Raw genomic sequence first — 20,752 nt, forward strand, 5'->3', positions numbered from 1 at the left:
GGAATTTCTACATTTTATGTATTAACGGAAGGAGCTTACATCAGTCATTTTTTTTGGCTGTATTCTCACAGCTGAAGGCTCTTTTTTTGCAGCTTGCTTTGATTAAATAGAATTTTCAAAAAATGAGGGGCCCACAGTTTGATGACAGGTTCAGAGTATTGGTTAAAAAATATCCTGGATCTAATTAAAATGCTTAACATTCCACTCATACCTCAGGTTATGCTCATGTTCCTTGTGGACTTAAAAGTCCTTAGTCTCAATAAACTTTAAATAATCTTGTTTTACACAAGACATCTGGGCCTGCCCCTCATACACGTTTCCTCTGCCAGGATCAAACTTTATATGGAAAAAATATTGTTTGCACTTTAAGAGCCAGTACCAGACACCTAGCTAAAATGTCTCTGTTATTACATGCTGTAATAAATCACCTGCAGGTAAACAGGTTTTATCAATTACTGGATCCTTTTTGTGGCAACATTCAGGACTAGATTTGAGTGCCCCAAGATTGCTCAACCTCCTGGAGCAAAAGTGATTAAAAAAGCACAGGATAGGTTTAGCTATGCTAATGGAGCATTGCTTCAGGGCTTATCAGTCAGTCTGAGGAGAGGGAATCAGACTGACTGACTATCAGATCCCAAAGTGTTAAACACTGCGTTTTACTGTTAATGTAAAAAGAACAGTTTTCATGCATAAATAGTATTTTTACCTGATCATTTTCAGCACAAAGTTATCTTATAGTCTTAATTGCAACAACAATATAACAGTCCTGAGTTATATCCTACGTTCTTGAGGGTTACGATGTTTGTTTAGTTTCAGTGAGGCCAAACAGTATAAACTTTTCTCTCTAAAATGCAATAGTTTAACAGTAGCACAAACTAGATCCACCAAAACTGTCAAGAAACTGAGTCATCAGTGATTTAACTATAACAGTGTTGTGCATGTTCCCACTGCACAAAAATTAGTATAAAGTTTAGCTAACGCAGGTTAAAGTAGAACTACTCAATGTTCAAAGTTCATAATTTTTCATCATCAAACCCCTGGTTTCAAAGTGGACCAGAGTTTGCTTCTTTGGTCCGCACAAGAGTGTGAATGCGGATTCAGATTGCTCCAAATGAACCATACTCTCAGTGAAAGCGGACCAGGGTTTGTTTAAAGCGGATCAAAAGGTGCCATTGTGAATGTGCCCTTAGTTGTACAGCATATGTCATTACCTGTAAACTCAGTGTTGAGTTATGTGAGAAGTTCCATAAAATCCAAGTGGATACATCCACAACCACCTGGATTAATGACTACCTAACAAACAGACCACATTTTGAGACTGTGAAAGGTTATGTGTCTGAGATGGTGGTCAACAACATTGGAGCACCACAAGGGACTGTACTCTCACCATTTCTCTTCACACTGTACCTCAGACTTCCGATACAACTCTGAGTCCTGTCGTCTGCAGGAATACTCTGATTACTCTGCAGTTTTGGGGAGTATCAGTGATGGACAAGAAGCTGAGTAGAGAACTGGTCATTCAGTTATTGTGAGATGGTGCAGTAACAATCATCTTGAACGCAAACAAAACAAAAGAGATGATTGATGATTTTAGGAGGAACAGGAGTAAACAAATCTGTTTATATGCTGGGAGAAGAGGTGAAGTTAGTGCAGGAAGACAAGTACCTTTTGAGTTCAGCTGGACAACAGACTGAATGGGAAATGCAGAACAGAAGTATCTACAACAGGGGGTCCAGCTCTGGTCTTCAACAACCACAATCCTGCAGGTTTTTTCATGTTGCCCTTCTCCAACATGCCTGACTCAAAGTTATGAGTCTGGGTGCAGAACCCCATAGGCCATTGGATCCATTTAATTTCAGTCAGGTGTAGGGCTGAGTTTATCAGCCCTACACCTGACTGAAAATCAGCTTCTCTTGCCAAGATAATTTTACATTTAGATGTTTTTGTTTACCAGAGTGGTTTACATTCATCTATAAAGTCTTTTGCAGCGTATTAGTGCACACATTAGCAGCAAACACTAAAACCGCGGGCACACATATTAGCAGCTAATGCTAACGGGTGCCGCCACGTTCCACAACAGGAAATGATGTCACCACACACACATACTTTGAAATAAATCTAACATGGTCATTTAAATTCACATTTCCTCTAGAACAGGTTTACATTTCATCCTTTTATCAAACAGTAGACAGTCTGATGCCATTTATCTGGTTTACATTACGGCATGTCATTGCTGCGCCTGCTCTCTGTGTACACACACACACAGACACATGCACGCGTGCACACACACACAGGTTTCCGTCAGAGGAATAGGCGTCAGCCAGCTGAAAATCAGACAAAAATAAGAGTTTTCTAAATTCTGTCAGACAAGTGAAGATGGAAGCATCTTGCTCCAGTGAGGAGCAGATGGAGTATTACTCCTCCTCCGGCATTATGCCAATAGAGTCGTCATAGCAGTGCGCACACCTGAATCTAAATGGTAAATGGTCTGTATTTATATAGCGCTTTTACTGTACCTGGAATTATACCCAAAGCGCTTCACATTCACACACACATTCACATACTGATAGCGGAAGCTGCCATGCAAGGCTCTCGACCACAACCCATCAGGAGCAATTTGGGGTTCGCTAAGGATCGAACCTGCAACCATCAGGCTACAAGACGACCACTATACCCACTGAGCCACACTGCCCTCCAATCTACCATCATTGCAGGAATTTCTAAGTCGTATTACGGGTTTAAATAAATCCAGTATTCTTTGTAAGTTTTATTAACATCAACACCTTATCTGAAATCTGAACTTTAAGAATATTTAGAGCAACTCCACTGAATGAGATGGTTTAAAGTTTCTTTTTTTTTTCTGTCCTTAGGGTTTGTATTTTTTTTCTTTCAAAATTTTGTTAATTTTACTATGAATCTGTTGTGGAAAGTTCAATCTGCTTTGCAGCATATGTTGGGGCAGCGGTATCAGAACCAGAGACTTAAAGAAACTGAACAAACTAATCAAACTGGTTCAGTGCTGGGGATAACTCTCGAGTTCCTGGAGCTGACTGTCCAGAGAAAAATGCTGCACAGACAATTAATACCATCCTCTATACAACACAGTGAGGAAACAACATTGTGCTCAGTCAGAGGCTTCTTCAGGTACCCTTGCAAGATAGAAAGGAACAGGAAGTCATTCCTGCTAGCAGCCATCACCCTCCAAAACAAGACTTGGACTTTCAATTAATTATTATGTACACTACCGTTCAAAAGTTTGGGGTCACTTCCCTATTGATTCCCATGGCAAAGTGACCCCAAACTTTTGAACAGTAGTGTATCTCCAGTTAATACATTGATAAATCACATGGATGTTGAATTTAGTGGATATGGTCTGTATATACCTCCTCTGACTATTGTTTTTGTTCCTTGTTATCTTTTATATGTTACCTTTTTTTATTTATTTATTTATTTTTTAAGTTGAAAAAGCAGTTTCTCATGCCTTTCCAAACTACAAAGAATATCCTCAGTAATGTATGCAGGCACTTCTAAACTTCTAACTTCTAAAGATGTGTGCTAGCATAACACTAAACAGGGATTCAGTGACTTGTCAGCTTGCTGTCAGCAGAAGAGACACATTCCTTACCCCTTGCCACCACATCCTTCCTTCCTTTACTCACAGAAGGATATAAGGTCATTTTTAGTATACTCAGCAATCCAGGATGGCTGCACTTGGACTGATTACAGCTTGGAGGAAGGTGGGCAACAATAGATGTGGTATTACTTGTGCTGATTACGAGTCTTTGGTGAGAAGTGTTTGACCATCTTTGTTTTCTGTTTTGTTGTGTTTTATAATTTTTGACACCATCAGTTGTTATCATTTACAGTCTTTTCATCATGTGGAGCCATGGTTCCTGTTAGGGTGAAAACTAAAGGGAAGATTTGCTTTTACTTCTAGGCTCCTGTCAGCAAGTTGTTGATCTTCAAAACATCATTGTTTTGTACGCAATTCATACAGGATTTTATAAAAGACAGCCTGTTTCAGGACTAGTTTACTTGCTATAAACAGCTGACCTACTAGCATTTTCATCACAATCTCCAAATTCAATTTTGCCATGTTTAAAAGTATCCATCCTTGACTGTCATATTTGGGGTCAATATTTGGGGTCTACAAATGTACATCACTCCATTTAAGATGGATTAACTGTTGTTGCCAAATTTTTAGCAAGATTTTAAGGCAATAAGTTGTCATCAGTGTCATTAAAGTTATCCTTAGCATTCAGCTTTTTACACTATCTTAAAACACACACTTAACTAATAACCATTTGCCCTCTGCAAATTATAATCCTGATACCTTAATCAATGTCATTCACATTACTTCTGTATCAACCTGTTGCTTGTTAGTCGACATTATTTGGGTTAGTGCAAAGTTTTGAAGATGTATAATATGGCTGAAAGCTTCCATAGCAGAAAATAACAGGAAGGGATGACATATTGCAGCTGCAGTTCTGTCCTGATTGGTCTTTCGTAATGACCACTGGGGCTTCATTATGTTTGGAAGACATGCAGTATCACTGTTAAATATTGCAGCATTGATATAGTTTGTGATAAACATATAAATAAATATTGGCAGTTTATGCTGCCAATAAGCTCGTGTACGTATATTTATTGACCACTTTGTCAGGTCCATCTTGCTAGAACCGAGTTGCACCTCCTTTTTCCCTCAGAGCTCCCTTAATTCTCTGTGTCATAGATTGACCAAGGTGTTGGAAACATTTTCAGATAATGTGTTGATGTTAATAAAACTTGGATCTGTACTTTAATACTGGATCTATTTAAACCAGTAATACGACTCAGAAATTCCTACAATGATAGTAGATTGGGGGGGCAGTGTGGCTCAGTGGGTAGACTGGTCGTCTTGTAGCCTGAGGGTTGCCAGTTCGATCCTCCACCTGTCGAGCTCATGTCTAAACCACAAATTGCTCCTGATGGGTTGTGGTCGAGCGCCTTGCATGGCAGCTTCCGCCATCAGTGTGTGAATGTGTGTGTGAATGGTTGAATGTATGATGTAAAGCGCTTTGGGTATCGGTCCAGGTACATTAAAGCACTATGTAAATACAGACCATTTACCATTTTACTGTTCTGCAGACCTTGGTTGGAACCAGTGCTTTGTTGACTTCCTGTTGTCTTTCTATCATCTCCAACCAGTCTGCCCATTCTCCTCTGACATCTGACATCAACAAGACATTCTGTTCCAGATAACTGCTGCTCACTGGATATTTTCTCTTCTTCAGACCATTCTCTGGAAAACCTAGAGATGGTTGTGTGTCTCATATTATGCTACATTTACGTTCTAAAAGTTTTCTAACAGTCTTTTGTGTCCTCATAGCCTGTGTTTTAGGCCCAAGAATTATAAATTTGTCTCTTCTCTCTAGCTCCACTTTTTAGTGAATATGTGCTCATATGGGTGAATCTGAGATCTTTCCCGATGTGACATCACAAAGGGGAAAAAACATTCCCCCCTGCAGTGGATAGTGTCATTTACCCATCCCCCCGACTAGCTGAGCCTATCCTCTAAAATCACAGAGTGGGCGCCAGCAAAAGCCAATTCCTTTACTATTGAGGGGTGAGGAAAGGCACCACTCATGAACATTTTAAGGTTCAGAAACAGCCTGTTCTCAGTAGAGCTCACTAGAGCCACTTTTGGACCTCTGAAACCCAAATGAAATTGTTGAAAAAATGTATAATACGGGACCTTTGGATGTCATGGCATTACAATGAACAGTGGCACTGTGATTCATTTTTAAAGACTTCCACACATTCTTCTGGGCCTGTTTTGTAAAAACATACCCCAGTGTGGTTTGTCCCAGTTTTGCTCAGTTAAAGTAGAGTTGGCCAAAACCTACCATATCAAATTGACTAACCGTTGAAAATATGGAACTTTGCATGGGAATTGTTTGTAAATGTTTGTAGCATTAGATGGAACCAGGGGCCTTGGGGCCAGAGATGGGGTAGGTGCATGCAGAGGGGATTTGGTAAAGAAATGAGTCGAGTATCATCAGTTTGATCCTTGAATCCGTTTTCTACCTATTCTCCAACAATCCGATCAGACTGTATTTTGGCTCATTCCAAACTAGTCCAACTACTTATCTGGTGTGAAAAATGTTCCACTTTAAGTAAAACACAAGTGTGTCTGTTTCAAACATTGTAACTCACTGTTAATGTATCATGCACCACCATATCAGGAGTAGTTCAGGAATTTAGCCAACCAGTATGAAAATCCTCACTCCACCCCGCTACCCCCCGCCCCCATTACAGAAAAATGAAAAGAAGCTGTAATGCTATTGGTCCTATCTTGAGCTCTGGTTTTCTGTGCTCAAGATAAAGACCATATAAGACATAATTGTCTGTAAACCTACACATACTTCTGTACTTAAGTCATCAGCCCCCTCCTGACACAGGTTGAGAGGACTGTTTATCAGCTGCAGAGCTTTTGTGTGTTAATGTGCCAACTGCCAAGTAGGTTCTTGTTGCTTTTCTTTCCACACTGGGCTGTGCTGTCTTCCCCATCTCATATCTGACTTTCTGCGTCAGCATGAAGACAGCAGTGACCTTAAAGCTCTGTTCTTCTAACACGTGAAATACCAAGCTGTAGCCATGTTCCTGTCAGTTTTAATATCCTCTATCTCGAGTCAACCTTCATGTCAGCGTCTTCTGCAGAGATAGTCCAACACCAGGAGTTTATAAGTTCAGTGCACAGTACTCTTTTCACAATACACCCCCATGTGTTATTTCAGGTGTCTCCTTTTAGACGAGCACTATACTGTTTGTTTTTACATCAGTCCACTGGTTTGAAAAGCAGCTTTTTGAAGTATTTTTGTTCTGTTTGTGGACTGTTTAATTTTGATCTTTGGAAACTGGCCTAATGGCTGTTGTTTTATTTTTTTTTTTTTTTTTGCTCTTATAATGTCATTAGTTTGATAAATTAACTCACATAAAGATATGATAACTGTGAAAGAAAAATAATAAACTTAGCATTCCAGTTTCCAGTACTTCATAGGATACAACTTACACCTCAGTTTCTTCAAAAATGCAGCTTGAACATGTCTCCTTTGTGGAAAAAAATGTCAAAAGAAGGGAAAAAAAAACATGTTTTCATTTAATATGGCAATGCCTTATGATACATGTTTTTGGAAAAATGTTCCAAAAAAGGAAAATGAGGCTTGAGGAGCCAATTTTCATGTTGGGGTTTCCAACTTTTCACAGTACCCTTTGCTAATGAAACTGTTGTTAGTAGTTAGACAATGTATTTTGTTTCAGTGAATTAGAGACAAACCTCCAACAGCAACAATGTGGTATAGAAAGCTATACAAGCTCATGCCAATGGAAAGCCTCTCTGCTAGAAAACAAGATGATAAATTATGCTGACTTGACTTCAGCTTTCTAAAATGTCTTGCATCATGAATTCTCAATTACTAGTTAGCTGCTGCAGCTTGCCAGCTTAAGTTAACACCCTGAACATGAAAGTATCTTGTTGTGTTTGTCTTCCAGGTTGAGGAGGGTAGCAAGGCAGCAGCTGTGAATCTCCAGGTGGGAGACGAGCTTGTCAGCATCAACGAAATTTCCCTGAGTGGCTACAGACAGGAGGCGATCTGCCTTGTGAAAGGATCCCACAAGACCCTCAGTCTGGTAGTTAAAAGGTAGGTGCTCAGTTCCCAGTCTACTCCTGCATAAATTACCCTCACAACCCAGCTGGCCTAATGGCTCACCATGGCAACATCTCCAACACACTGAGGTGAGAGAGATGAGTGGAGATGGAGGATCATGGCCCTTGCAGCTGTGTATCTGGAACCTAATCTGTTCTTTATGGTATTTCTAAGGTGTCACTACTGGGCTCTTTGTAGCTGGATAATCCTGTTTTGCCAGGTTGTACTGTGTTGCTTACAACAGGAGTTCCTGGTTTGTGACACCTTTTAATAGCAGGAAGAGGGGATGACATCATGTTTCTGTTAGATCCCACACAGAACACAAAAGGAAGTCTTTATGCAAAAGATACTATGCAACCCTGAGATTTTTTTTTTTTTTGTAGTTTAGTACACCTCATCAGGTGATCTCATCTGATCTGTGATCCGACATTTCTAATTTGCATTGTTTTCTCTGAGGGGGCACTTGGAGGATATATCTTCTTTCTTCTTGCCTAAAGAAGCAATAAAATTACATTTAATTAATTTCCCTTTTTTTCTTTTTTTTCACAAAAGTTAGTTCTTGTTAATGTGTTGACTCGTCTTAATTGTTTAGGTTTCATATCTTGTTTAACTGGCGAATCATTTGTCAACCAGGCCTCTTAAACGACCTTGTGTGTCAAACACTGGTCTCATTGTCTCTTTTTCCCGTCTGCATTTCTTTCTGTATTGTATCACATCATAACGTAATCCCATAACAAATCTTACCGTACAAGGAAGTTCAGTCACCATTTATCTCTCTACAAGGACAAGGCTTCAAATCTGTCTTCTTGTGTTTCATTCTCAGTGGGCATGTTGATTGTAGAGTCTGGAAACAACAGTGATGTACTGTCTGTTACAATCTGCATTCATTCAGTGAACTGGAATACTCTAAATCAAATATTTATGAACTCAGAAGCATGTGGATAAAATTTCATTTCATTTTCACAGTGCTTAAGGCTTCCCAAAACACATTTTTTCCATCTTGTGTATTATTTGTCAGAGTTAAAACTTAAATAACATCTGGATTAATATTTATGTAGGTCATGTGTTATATTTGAGTAATTTTTATGTTTTTTTTTTAGTCAGCTCTGAATTTAAACCCAAAAAAGTTCTTAAAGCTTTTACAGTTTTAGTTACTGGTGGTTTAAGATAAATAGATGTTATCTTGGTATAGTATTAAGAAGATATGTAAACTGGATCTTTTCAATCAAATCAAACTTTATTTATAAAGCACTTTTCATACTGAAGGCAACACAAAGTGCTTTAGATGATTAAAAGAAATAACAATTTATGCATATTAAAATAAAACAAGCCTTCACACACCAAAATAGATAACATAGCAAAAAAAAAAAAAAAAAAAATTGCATAGTCACACATACAGACACAAACAAAGCAGTCCCTAATTTCTGTCTCTAAACTGAATGTAGGTATAAATTACTAAAAGTAATAAACATCTGGCTTGATGCTACTGTGAGGAAACAATATCATGGGGATCTGTCCACACCAGGAGCCACTCCATCCACGTCCACAGAGGCCACCACCATAGCAACCACCCAGATCAGGGCAGGCTGGGGTCCACACCTCAGCTGTAAGGCTGCACTGCAGGACCTCAGCCACCCAGACAAGAGCAATCACTGAGGCAACAACCCCCACCGTGGAGGATCCCCATAAGGAAAATACTGGAGATAAAGCAAAGATTAAATAACCTTAAGAAACAATAAGAACAACTAAGAGCTGCAATAATAAAAATACACATAAAGGATTTCATGAAATAATTTGCTAAACAAAAGTAATAGTAGTGTTCACGAGCTGTGGGTAGTGACCAAAAGAACAAGATTGCGAATACAAGCGGCCGAAATGAGTTTTCTCCGCAGGGTGGCCAGGCTCTCCCGTAAAGATAGGGTGAGAACCTCAATGATCCGGGAGGGGCTTAGAGTAGAGCCACTGCTCCTCCACATCGAAAGGAGCCAGATGAGGTGGCTCTGGTCATCTGGGCATCTGGTCAGGATGCCTCCTGGACGCCTCCCTGGTGAGGTGTTTCGGGCACGAAACACCGGGGCTCCGGGGAAGACCCAGGACACGCTAGACTACATCTTTTGGGTGGCCTGGGAACACCTCAGGATCCCCCCGTATGAGCTGGTGAATGTGGGGAGAGGAAAGTCTGGGTTTCTCTGCTTAGGCAGCTGCCCCCACGACCTGACTCTGGATAAGTGGCAGACAATGGATGGATGGAGTAATAGAATTGAATAAAAAAAAATAAAATAACATGAAATACAATTATATAAAATAAGATAAAATAAAATTCAGTTAAAAGCTAAGCTATAAAGGTGGATCTTGAGCCTCTTTAAAAACATCAACAGTCTCTGCAGCCCTGATGTTCTCTGGTAGGCTGTTCCACAGACAAGGGTAATAATAATAGTAATAATGGAAAGCGGCCCCGCTGTATGTTTTGGTTCTTTCTTTAGGAACAACTAAAAGGCTGGTACCAAAGGACCTCAGTGTCCACAAAGGTTCATAATTTAAAAGCAAGTCACATAAATAAGATGGCCCAAGACCTTTAAGACATTTATAAACCACTAAAAGGACCTTAAAATCAATCCTGAAAAACAGGCGGAGCAAATGCAGCGATTTTAAAACTGGTGTTTTTGATTCAGTTGGATCACACTAAGGACGCCTGATTGGTAAACATAGAAGCTAAAGTTAGAAAACTTAATCTAACCCATAGTTCTTCAACTGCAGTACGTGTACCACTGGTAGGGCTTTCATACTGGCAGGGCACTGGCATGTGCCAGTTCCCAAGCCTAATTTTTAACTGGTCAGCACACTGACACCAAGAAGAAGATGGTAGAAAGTTGTTCTTAACAGGCACCAAAAAATAGTGATTCTCAATCTCGAAAAAAAGAACCGAAGCCAGTTCATTACCAGTGTGTTCATACTAATGCTGCGTTGAACGCCGTTTTAATAAAGTTTAGAAAAAAGAACAGACCAACTAATCATTCAGAATCAGAAAGTGAAAAAAAAGAATACCGCAACAGAAATAAGACTTGGTCAGCAGTGGAGCTGTTGGTGGTGTTTCCATCTTTCCAGCTGCTAGACAGCCACCCCATTGACAGTAGATGGTAGGATAACTATTGAAAATAAGTTCATATCAGTTTAAACGGTGGTTAACAATAAAACATGAATGTTGCTGCATTGTTCTTTTGCCTGGCAACTGATTTAAATTATAGTAGATTTATATAAATTTTAGTTGACATCCTAACATCTCAAGGAATTCACTTAGTCGTCTGAAGACATTGTTTATTTTGGGAAATTGCAGTTTTATATTGGAGCCTGACAACTTAGGCCGGTTTGCACTGCTGCTGTTTGGTTCGCTGTAAATGGACCATGGTCCTCTTCCATGGATAGTACAATTTGGCGCAGTGTGAACACCAACTGCTCTCTGATGCAGACAAAAGAAGCAGACTCTGGTCTACCTGAAAGTTAACTTGCTAACAGATTATACAGTGGACCAAAAAAGGAAGTGATGTGTGCCAATCGCAATAAAGCATTAAGTAGAAGTGATACAGTTTGGGTAGGAGAAAAACCAAAAGCCAGTTGTTTTGACTATGTCACGTTGTTCAGGAGGTTTGGTCCGCTTGAATTAAGTGCAGCTTTAACACAAAGAAAACCAAAGGAAGGAGTAAAAAAAATTTCAGAAATCCCCGCCTAGTCGAATTGTGTCTACCAGACTATCCTGATGTGAATGCCCCCTAACCACCAACTTTCAGGACCAAATCTCTAAGATGTTTATGTTTTACTTCTGTGTACTAAAGTCCTCTGACTTTGATTCTAGTTAAACTGGCGTGCACGCAGACCGGTTCGCCCTGAGACTTGAGAATGTAGCCTGTGCCAGAACCGGAATCATGTGTGTGGGACAGCCCCTTGGTAGGTCTGGGCAGATCCTTCCAAATATTGATATTATCAATACCAAGGCTGGTATCCATCGATTCCAGCGTGATGAAATCAATCTTTTTCTTGCAAAGTGCTTTGAGGGTAAAAAAAATTTTAAGCAAAAGTATTGGTATTGATATCTGTATTGCTGATACTTGCCCTGGATTTACTTGGTATCAGATCAATACCAAAATTTGCGTTATCGCCCAGCCCTATCCCTTGAGGATACTCATGCTCCCTCTAGTGGAACACTGAAGAATTTTCCAATATCAACCAAATGACAAATTATGCTCTGAGTAATCTGAAAATTACAGATAATATTATCAAAGACAAACATCACATCTCTGGTTTTCCATGGTCCATCAATGTCCAAAAAACTGGGAGAGAGTTTCAGATCTGGACTTTTCAGTTAAGCTGACAGCAGCTACAGATGACCTACTTTTTTTTGCTATAGCTGTGAACACGTCACGTGATCCTATCATTCCATTGTGATCAAAGATCCAAGGTTAATGTTTCTGCCTTCACACTGTTCTTGATCTGTAAACTGTGAGACTCTGGGCTAAAGGTTTTTCTTTACTTGCTGGAATAAAAATTAAACATAAAGAAGGCCGGAGAATCAATCTGAGACTGAAGCTAACATCTATTGATCCCAGTATCAGAGGACTGTTATCAGAGGTAGGATCATCGTTTTCATCAGGATCATTGGGAACAGTTTCTCCACTTACTAACCAGTGGGTCAACTTTAACACAATTTTTTAGCAACCAGATATTTTTTTTTAAATAAATAAGTGTGTGTTGTATATAATGTTGTTACTTCTAATATTGTGGCATGTAAAAGGACAGACAGCATGTAATTTTCACAGAGCTGTAACAAAAAATGTAGTCCACTTCATTGAAGAGTGCAGACCTGAAACTCTCGCCAGGTTTTTGTATGATGTTGATGAACTAAAACCAGAGGTATGATAGTTTGAATTTTATAATACAAAAATATTTATCCGGTAGGTTTAGTTGGTTTTATTGTAATAAATAGTCTTATTTTTATATTCAGATTTGATTAATTTTGTATTTTTTTGGGCCTCAATATGTTAATAAAATATGTTAAAGTGGAAAAAAAATAATCAGATCGTAGAGGTGAATCCCCGTACATGCTGGGGAAAAAACAGAACACTGCTATGCTGAACACTCTTAATGTTGTTTGTAATTTCAAAATCAAATGTTTTCAAACAACTAAAATAGTCTCACACTCCTCAGGGTTTTAAGGACTGCTGAGGCTTACCTTTGAGTTGTGGGACAAAGTTTAAATGTCAGTTCATACAACGATAGCTGCCACAACTCAACAATAAGTAATATTTGCATTTTGAACTTATCTACTTCTGTCTGAAGTGTGATTAAAAGGGTCGGCCTCCTCTGAGATACTTTGTCAATCATGAAGGTGGTGCTAGGAGAGCCTGATGTCTTCTGAGGTGGTACATGATGTAAAAATTTCAAAAACCATTGATCTACACTTTTTCTTACATGCAGTTTAACAACAAGTAGGTAGGTACACTCATCAGCGTTCCACCCAGTCACAGATGTTTATCTCAGTGACATCAAGTTCACATGAACCATCAACAATATTTCAACAGTTTACAGGAAAATAAAGAGGTGTGACTCATCAGGAAATAATACTATTGCTTTATATTAAGAAATTATGCAGCAAAAGTGTGTGACTGCATGCATTTAGAGGGCTCCTCAGGCCTTCATGGTTTTATTTTATCTGTATGATCAAGAAGTCTTGTCTTCCTAGATGTCTGTGTTCATATTTGCTTCTGAAATGGGAATAGAAAAAGGGAGTAAATTCAAGATGTGTTAAACTACAGAAAAGCAGGAGGCAGGAATAAAGGATCTGGTTACTGTCACTTCAGTATGCTTGAAATTCTGAGTAGAGGAAGACATTTCCTTACAAGGACAAGTCTTATTGTTCACATTGCATTTTGCGCAGCCTTTAAATCCCACAGGATTCCCGTCTGCTCGTCTGTGTTGAAGAATTCGCTGCATTCTGACTGTCTCAAATGGCATCTGAAGTCAGTCATTTACCAAGGCCACAATAACAAGGCTGCGTCTGATTTAGAACACAGCAGAGTGATAGTGGTTCATTACTGAACCTCAGAGCTTCACTCCCAGGTCCATTTTTTCCATCCAACTTTTCATCCAGCCTAACTCTGAAAACTGGTGTTACATTTTTACCTCATAGCTGTCACATCACCAGCTGTATCCATGCTGTATGGAGCCCTAATGTTTTCCCTTTGAGCTCCAGCTTTGCCTGTGCTTGCAAAGTGATAGTTGTGAAACGCCTTCTCATTTATCTGAGATAATGTTGGATAGTTGAATGGGGATCAGAAAGCTGTCAGAACCTGCTCCTGTCTACAGGTGCGGCCTCTTTACAGGCAGCAGGACGGCTGAGCTTGATGTGCGAGTCACACATTCTGCATGTAGTGACTAATATGAAATACTTGTTGCAGTCGTTTCTTAGAGGGGCAGGGAAAGAACCCGTCACACGTCACATGGAGGTTTAGGTAGGTGTGGCTCTGTGTGGGAAAGCATCTTGTTTTTGAAGATGCTCATCAAAACAGCTGTATATCCTGTGATCCATCGTCTGTTTGTTAATTATGAAATCCTCAGAGCTTACAGTTAACAACACATTGGATTTATTTTGGTCAAGCTCAACTGTGCATGAAAACTAATTATGGTGTGGGTTGTGGCTAAATTGCATGTTTCATTTGCAGTTTGTTTAAAACTCGCCATCAGTAACCCTGCGTTCAGTAACTATACACTATATTGTCCCCACATTGACACATTGTTTTTGCATGCATCCCAGTTAGTTTATGCTTTGTCTGTGGAATTTAACAGTTGTTTTGATAAAAGGCAGCACATAGAAAAGTTTTTACCCTGATTTAAAACTGCTGAGAGTTTCAGCAGACCTGCAGTTTTCTGGGAGTTTGTTCCACGTATGAGGAGCATAAAAGCTGAGCGCTGCCTCTCCATGTTTACAGGGTGTGCAGAATTATTAGGCAAGTTGTATTTTTGAGGATTAATTTTATTATTGAACAACAACTATGTTCGCAATGAACACAAAAGACTCATAAATATCAAAGCTGAATATTTTTGGAAGTTGGATTGGGGCTCTTTTTAGTTTTAGTATCTTAGGAGGATATCTGTGTGTGCAGGTGACTATTACTGTGCATAATTATTAGGCAACTTAACAAAAACCAAATATATATCCATTTCACTTATTTATTTTCACCAGGGACACCAATATAACAACTCAAAATTTACAAATATACATTTCTGGCATTCAAAAACAAAACAAAAACAAATCAGTGACCAATATAACCACCTTTCTTTGCGAGGACACTCAAAAGCCTGCCATCCATAGATTCTGTCAGTGTCTTGATCTGTTCACGATCAACATTGCGTGCAGCAGCAACCACAGCCTCCCAGACACTGTTCAGAGAGGTGTACTGTTTTCCCTCCCAGTAGATCTCACATTTGATGAGGGACCACAGGTTCTCTATGGGGTTAAGATCAGGTGAACAAGGAGGCCATGTCATTATTTTTTCTTCTTTTAGACCTTTTCTGGCCAGCCACGCAGTGGAGTACTTGGATGCGTGTGATGGAGCATTGTCCTGCATGAAAATCATGTTTTGAAGAATATATATATATATATATATATATATATATATATATATATATATGTGTATGTATGTGTGTGTGTGTGTGTGTGTGTATGTATATGTATGTATATATACATATGTGTATATATATATATATATATATATATATATATATATATATATATATATATATATATATATATATATATATATACATATGTATGTGTATGTATATATATATATATGTGTATATGTGTATCTATATATATGTATGTCTATATATATATATGTATATATGTGTATATATATATATGTATATGTGTATGTATATATATGTATGTATATATATATATGTGTGTATATATATATATGTATATGTGTATGTATACATATGTGTGTATGTATATATGTATGTATATATATATATATATATATATATATATATATATATATATATACATTTTTTTCTCCCCCTGAATATGTTCATAGTATGTAGTCTACGTCTTTTGCAGCTCTTCAAAAAATCTTTACAGTGTATGCTGTTTCTGTTTTCTGTCATATATATATATACAAAATTGATGGGGAGTGAAGTGCGCAACATGAGGCTTGAAGTTTGTTGTGGCTTTTGGTTTCCCCCTTCTGGAACTGTCAGAGAAGTATCAGTCGCTATCATGCTTGATCATTTTCATAACCAAAGAGAAAACATCTGCTGTGGCAGAAGCTTTTCTGTGCCACTTTGTTACTGTTTTTTATGTTTCCAAAAAAAACTGTTTTGTACTATTATGTACATAAGTTGCTGTTTTTTAGATTAGTGAAAGCTCTACATAGTTTTGTTGCACAGACCAGTTATACCTGGAAAAGCTTACAGATGCAAGCTACAGTGGAAGCATTCAGAAGCTTCAGTGCAGTGGCTTACTTTTAGTGGGCTTTGTTTTTTCTGTTTTTTTTTTTTTTTTTCTTTTCTCTAAATAAGCCTATGTAGTATGTTTGGAATGCTTTTCACTGAATTCCTGTCTTAAGTAGATTTCTTAAAATTGTTTGCGTCTCAAGCAAGGAAACCATAGTTTAGAGATTTTGCCGTTTGCTGGTCTTAACGCCATCCCTCCGATCTTTTATGGATTGTTCCACTGCCAAAGTGAGTCAACAGCAAGTCATTAGGGTAGATTTTATGTTATACTGGAAAGTTTTTTTTTGTACCCATACAATTTAACAAAAAAAAACCCATTAAACATTAATGTTTTTGGGAATGTTTTATTATTGCATTATATTTGCTTAAATTGCTCAATTTGCATTATAAAGCCACAATCAACAGTTTGATACAAATCAGCCACTGTTCAGTGATGGTATTTCCCATTTTTTGTCATTTTACCCAAAATCTCAACGTCTAACATTAGAAAAATATCGTCTTCTTGATACCTATCGAAGGTCTTAACTAGGAAGGTAAAAAATACGCTCCCCTTCCTCTCCCCCTTCAGCCGCTAGGCATGATGGCACTCCATCTGCTTCTCTTCTCACCCTGATGCTCCCATCACTTTGGAACAGGGTAAATCTGCTCCAGAGTCCAACCTTTATGCACCCTAGCAAATTTAAGCCTTTTTCTCTGGTTAACCTCACTGATTAGTGGTTTTCTGATGGCTACACAGCTGTCCAGTCCCAATCTCTTGAGTTCCCTTCACATAGTGATTGTGAAAATGTTTATACTTTAACTATGTAACATAGCCCTAAGTGATAGTCAGTCACCATCGTCCAAGATTTTTTCCGAACATATTTCTTCCTCCAAGATGATGCTTTCCCACTATCCTTCCAGTTTTTAATAATGCGTTCCTAACCCATTTTTAGGAGTTTCAGTATCTCTTTAGATGGTTTTTTTTGCTTGACGCCAGTTATCTGACCCTTCTGAAACGAATGAACATCTTTTCCAGGACTACAGGATGTGTCTTACCACATGGTTGTTTAAGAAATGAGAAGCTCGTCACTGCATCAGTTAGGGTTAAACAACTTGTTGCCAGCTGAAACATAATAATGCAGGAATTATCCATTGGGAGCCTCTTAGCTGCTTTGTTAAATCCAGGTGGTGACTTTTGGGTCAGACCATGGAGCCCGTGACTTGACAGCTGGAATCCCACTCAGCCCAGGAATGTGCCGGACATTACATGCTGCTCACGGTTCACCTCTCTCACCCGAAACATGACTGGTTTGATTGTAGGGTGAGCTGAAGAAGGCCTTTGTGAGCAAATGAGATCCAGTAGCTCACCTGCAAAGCGCAGGTTTGGTGCTTCCAGGCTCAGCATTTATCTGCTGTTATGCTGCACTTTTATCTGAGTCACTGCATTGCTGAGTTCACTGACCTGGTAGATGATCATTAGCAACTATCTGTAATGTAAATTATCTGCATTTATGTTAAGTTGCTGAGGAGGGAGATTTCCTTAAGGATTAATGATCTGTATAATAATGATCAATACACCTTGATAACATCTCAAACTATCCTCCTCCATCTTTTCAAGTGTATGATTTGTTAGATTTATTTATTCTAGTTGACTTATTTGTTAACATTAACATGCATTTCTTTAATTTAAGGATAAATTTTTACCTCACAATAGAGTAATTGTTTTGGTTATATGCTTGATTTCTCCTCCCGCAACATATGACTGTGAGTTTTATTGCCTTTTCATCAGCTTTAGGTTGCAGTTTTTCCTCACTAATCTACTTGCCTGTCACCAGACCTCTAGCTGGTGTGCCAGAGCACATTTTTGTAATAAGAAGAAAAAAAAATCTCAGGGATGGAGGAATGTTTTTCCCTTTGTGGAAAAGGTTTTGTTGTTCCTAAGAAAGCCATTCCACAAATCTTTTGCCTATAATTGCACTGTACATTAGGATCCTATACATTAAAGGACACATTGGACATTTAGGGAACCAGATCATAATAAATAAGTAACATGATAACATCTATCATCTGTTCTCATTAGCTGTTGAAGTTTGTAAAGAAGATATCCTGACAGCTCACTTTATTTTTATTTTATGAAACCAGACGATTTGTCAGTACTAGACTAAAAAGATCAACTCAGTACCATTTGAATTAACATGTAAATAGTCTTTTGTACTGAGCTGTATTTGCCATGAGCTGCTGACATCCGCCTCATGGGCAGTTGCAGTGCTACTTACCCTGGGCTTCCGGGAAACGGGGTGCTCTTGCACCCTAGAGATCAACCTGTTTCCATAGTAATGTTAGAAATGCATGTCTGCCTCACAACAGGGGAGATGGGAAGAGAAGAGTCCGGCATCATTAGCATAGTAGACCCTTAGAGCCAATGAGAGGACGCAAGGTAGGGGGAAAACTCAAAGGGGACTGGCTGTGACAATAGCCCTCCTCCCTCTTTTACACTTTTCTACCCCTTCTCAGGGGAAAAACCCCAGTAATCCTGAAGGAAATCTCCCCCTCAGTTCAAAGTAAATCTGTATAGGAAAACTTTTAGTTTTAGTACTGAGAATGATCTGTTTGTAAGTTGTATGTTGGAGGAACAGGTGTAGAGTTGTGTGATGATGCTTGGATCTCAGTCGCCACATGTCCTATTATTTTGGCCTGTCTTTGAAGTGTCCGAGGAATGTGGTGTCTGACCAGCTCACGGGTGCAAGTGGTTGCACTTTGTTGTCCAAACTAAGCTCCAGCCTGATATTATTGGACTTTTTTTTTAGGATACAACATTTCTTCTTTGTACCATTCCTGTGTTCCTTCGTCCAGGTGTTCGGTGAGTCTGGCTGAACTTTTATTAAATGTTTTAATAACTTCTTCCAGTTGAAACTTTTCAGCATGAAGGCTGCCATTCCTCCAGATTTTTATTGGTTTATATGTAAAGGACAATTAGGCAACATGTTGGGGCCTTCTTTTCTTGGCTTTTGGCCCTAATACCCTGCTATTGTTGTGAATGCTTTGTCTTATCATTCAGTCAGAGGTCATCCATCATTTAGGTTAAGCCATGATCAGTGAGATTTAGCATTTCAAAGCACAAATGTAAATTAATCTTAAAGGTTAAACAAAATCTGTCATTTGAAAACACTCTTTTAAAGTATCACTAATTAACTGAGCATAATTTTGCTCAAAGGTGTTATGTACTGTATGTGCCAGGTGAATTTTTCTTAATTTGGACTGGTTGGCACTGGACACATTTTGTGTGAAATCAGGCTCTAAACTGATCATTCAGAAAACAATCACTCCCCCTGCCCCCACTGCAGCCAACTGATTCACTTTCCAAGCATATCTGTGCTGGCCCAGCTGTAGCCCTGACGATAGGCCTAATAAAACCAGCTTCATTTGCATACCAATAGCAGGCGCCATGTGTGGTTAGCTGGTAGTGCCCCAGAAACGGGGACTGAAATGAGACGAGGAAGACTCAGCTCCATGTTGTTGGCTTGTCTTTGTCTTCCAAATAGGCCTTAACTCTAATCCAGAACTCATTTTGTGGAATTGCCCCATTTTATTGAGCTTAACAAAATCACTGTCTCAATCTGAGGGAGAAAAGGATGCATATATGTGTTATTTTAACCACCCTTAATGAACGGGGGCAGGAAATGTTGACCTCAGCTTTTTAGGTCAATCTTTTATCTAATGAGAAACTTAGATGTTTTTTTTCAGAAGTTTTAGATTTTTAGATTCAGAAAATGGATTTGCTGAATTTGGTCATGTTTCCCTTAACAGAATTTAATGGGTCACTAGTTTCATACAAGGTAACTACCTTAATAGTAGCACTCCAGGAGTAAACTCCCTTGTCCAACTGAGTCAGTTTTGGACGTGATGGGGGGGTCAGAAAAGTTGTCTGGGAGGCAGACGACAGCTTGGATGAAGCGGTGAGGTCGCTGATCTGATTGTGCAGGAGATTCTGTATTCTCTTAAGCCCCCCGGTCTCATGCTGGGCTTTGAGTTCCCCCCACGGACCATATGTCAAAGTCTGACCACAATCAGTTCACCTCAACTACATCCTGCTCAGATAACAAAACTAACAAGAGATGGTTGATACTGTTCTGTCCATCATATTTTGGCTTTCTGTCAGATAATTGTCTTAACTTGAAATTAGTCTATTTTGTCCAGGAGAGGGCACTATAACGTCATCTATCAGTGCTGTAGATTACACAGATTACAAAGTTGTACCATCAGTTAGAAAACTCACATCACAACAGATTTAGGAAGTGTTTGTCCAGGTGATTTCATGACATTCTGACCCTTTTTTCCCTGCAGCACCACACAAATGTCCATAAATGTTCAACAATCCACCAGATTTCAGTGTAAGCTGGTGTTTTTGTCCTGATTGTTATCAGTCAGCTCTAAGTGTTTATGTGTGTTCCCTCCCCCCTGCTGCCCAGGAATTTGAAAATGGTGGATATTGTAGCTCACAAAATGCCCTCTGAGAATGACGTGCATGTGGCAAGAAGCTTTCTTACGAAGATTTTGCGAAGCTCCATGAGGTATGGCTA

General features: G+C 39.0%; 1 protein-coding gene across 2 annotated transcripts in view; it reads left to right on the top strand.

Annotated features, from left to right (window-relative positions):
• The window catches only part of shroom2a (shroom family member 2a), a 43,738-nt gene that overhangs the window by 8,698 nt on the left and 14,288 nt on the right, over positions 1–20,752 (top strand). The window contains exons 3-4 of one of the 2 annotated variants that reach the window (XM_042005583.1): positions 7,531–7,679; positions 20,642–20,743. In XM_042005583.1, the coding sequence (XP_041861517.1) occupies positions 7,531–7,679; positions 20,642–20,743 (251 nt within the window). The remainder of the gene's footprint in view (positions 1–7,530; positions 7,680–20,641; positions 20,744–20,752) is intronic. The other variant, XM_042005584.1, reaches the window with a different exon arrangement.

This window comes from Melanotaenia boesemani, chromosome 14 (genome assembly GCF_017639745.1).
Source record: "Melanotaenia boesemani isolate fMelBoe1 chromosome 14, fMelBoe1.pri, whole genome shotgun sequence".
Classification (NCBI taxonomy): Eukaryota; Metazoa; Chordata; class Actinopteri; order Atheriniformes; family Melanotaeniidae; genus Melanotaenia; species Melanotaenia boesemani.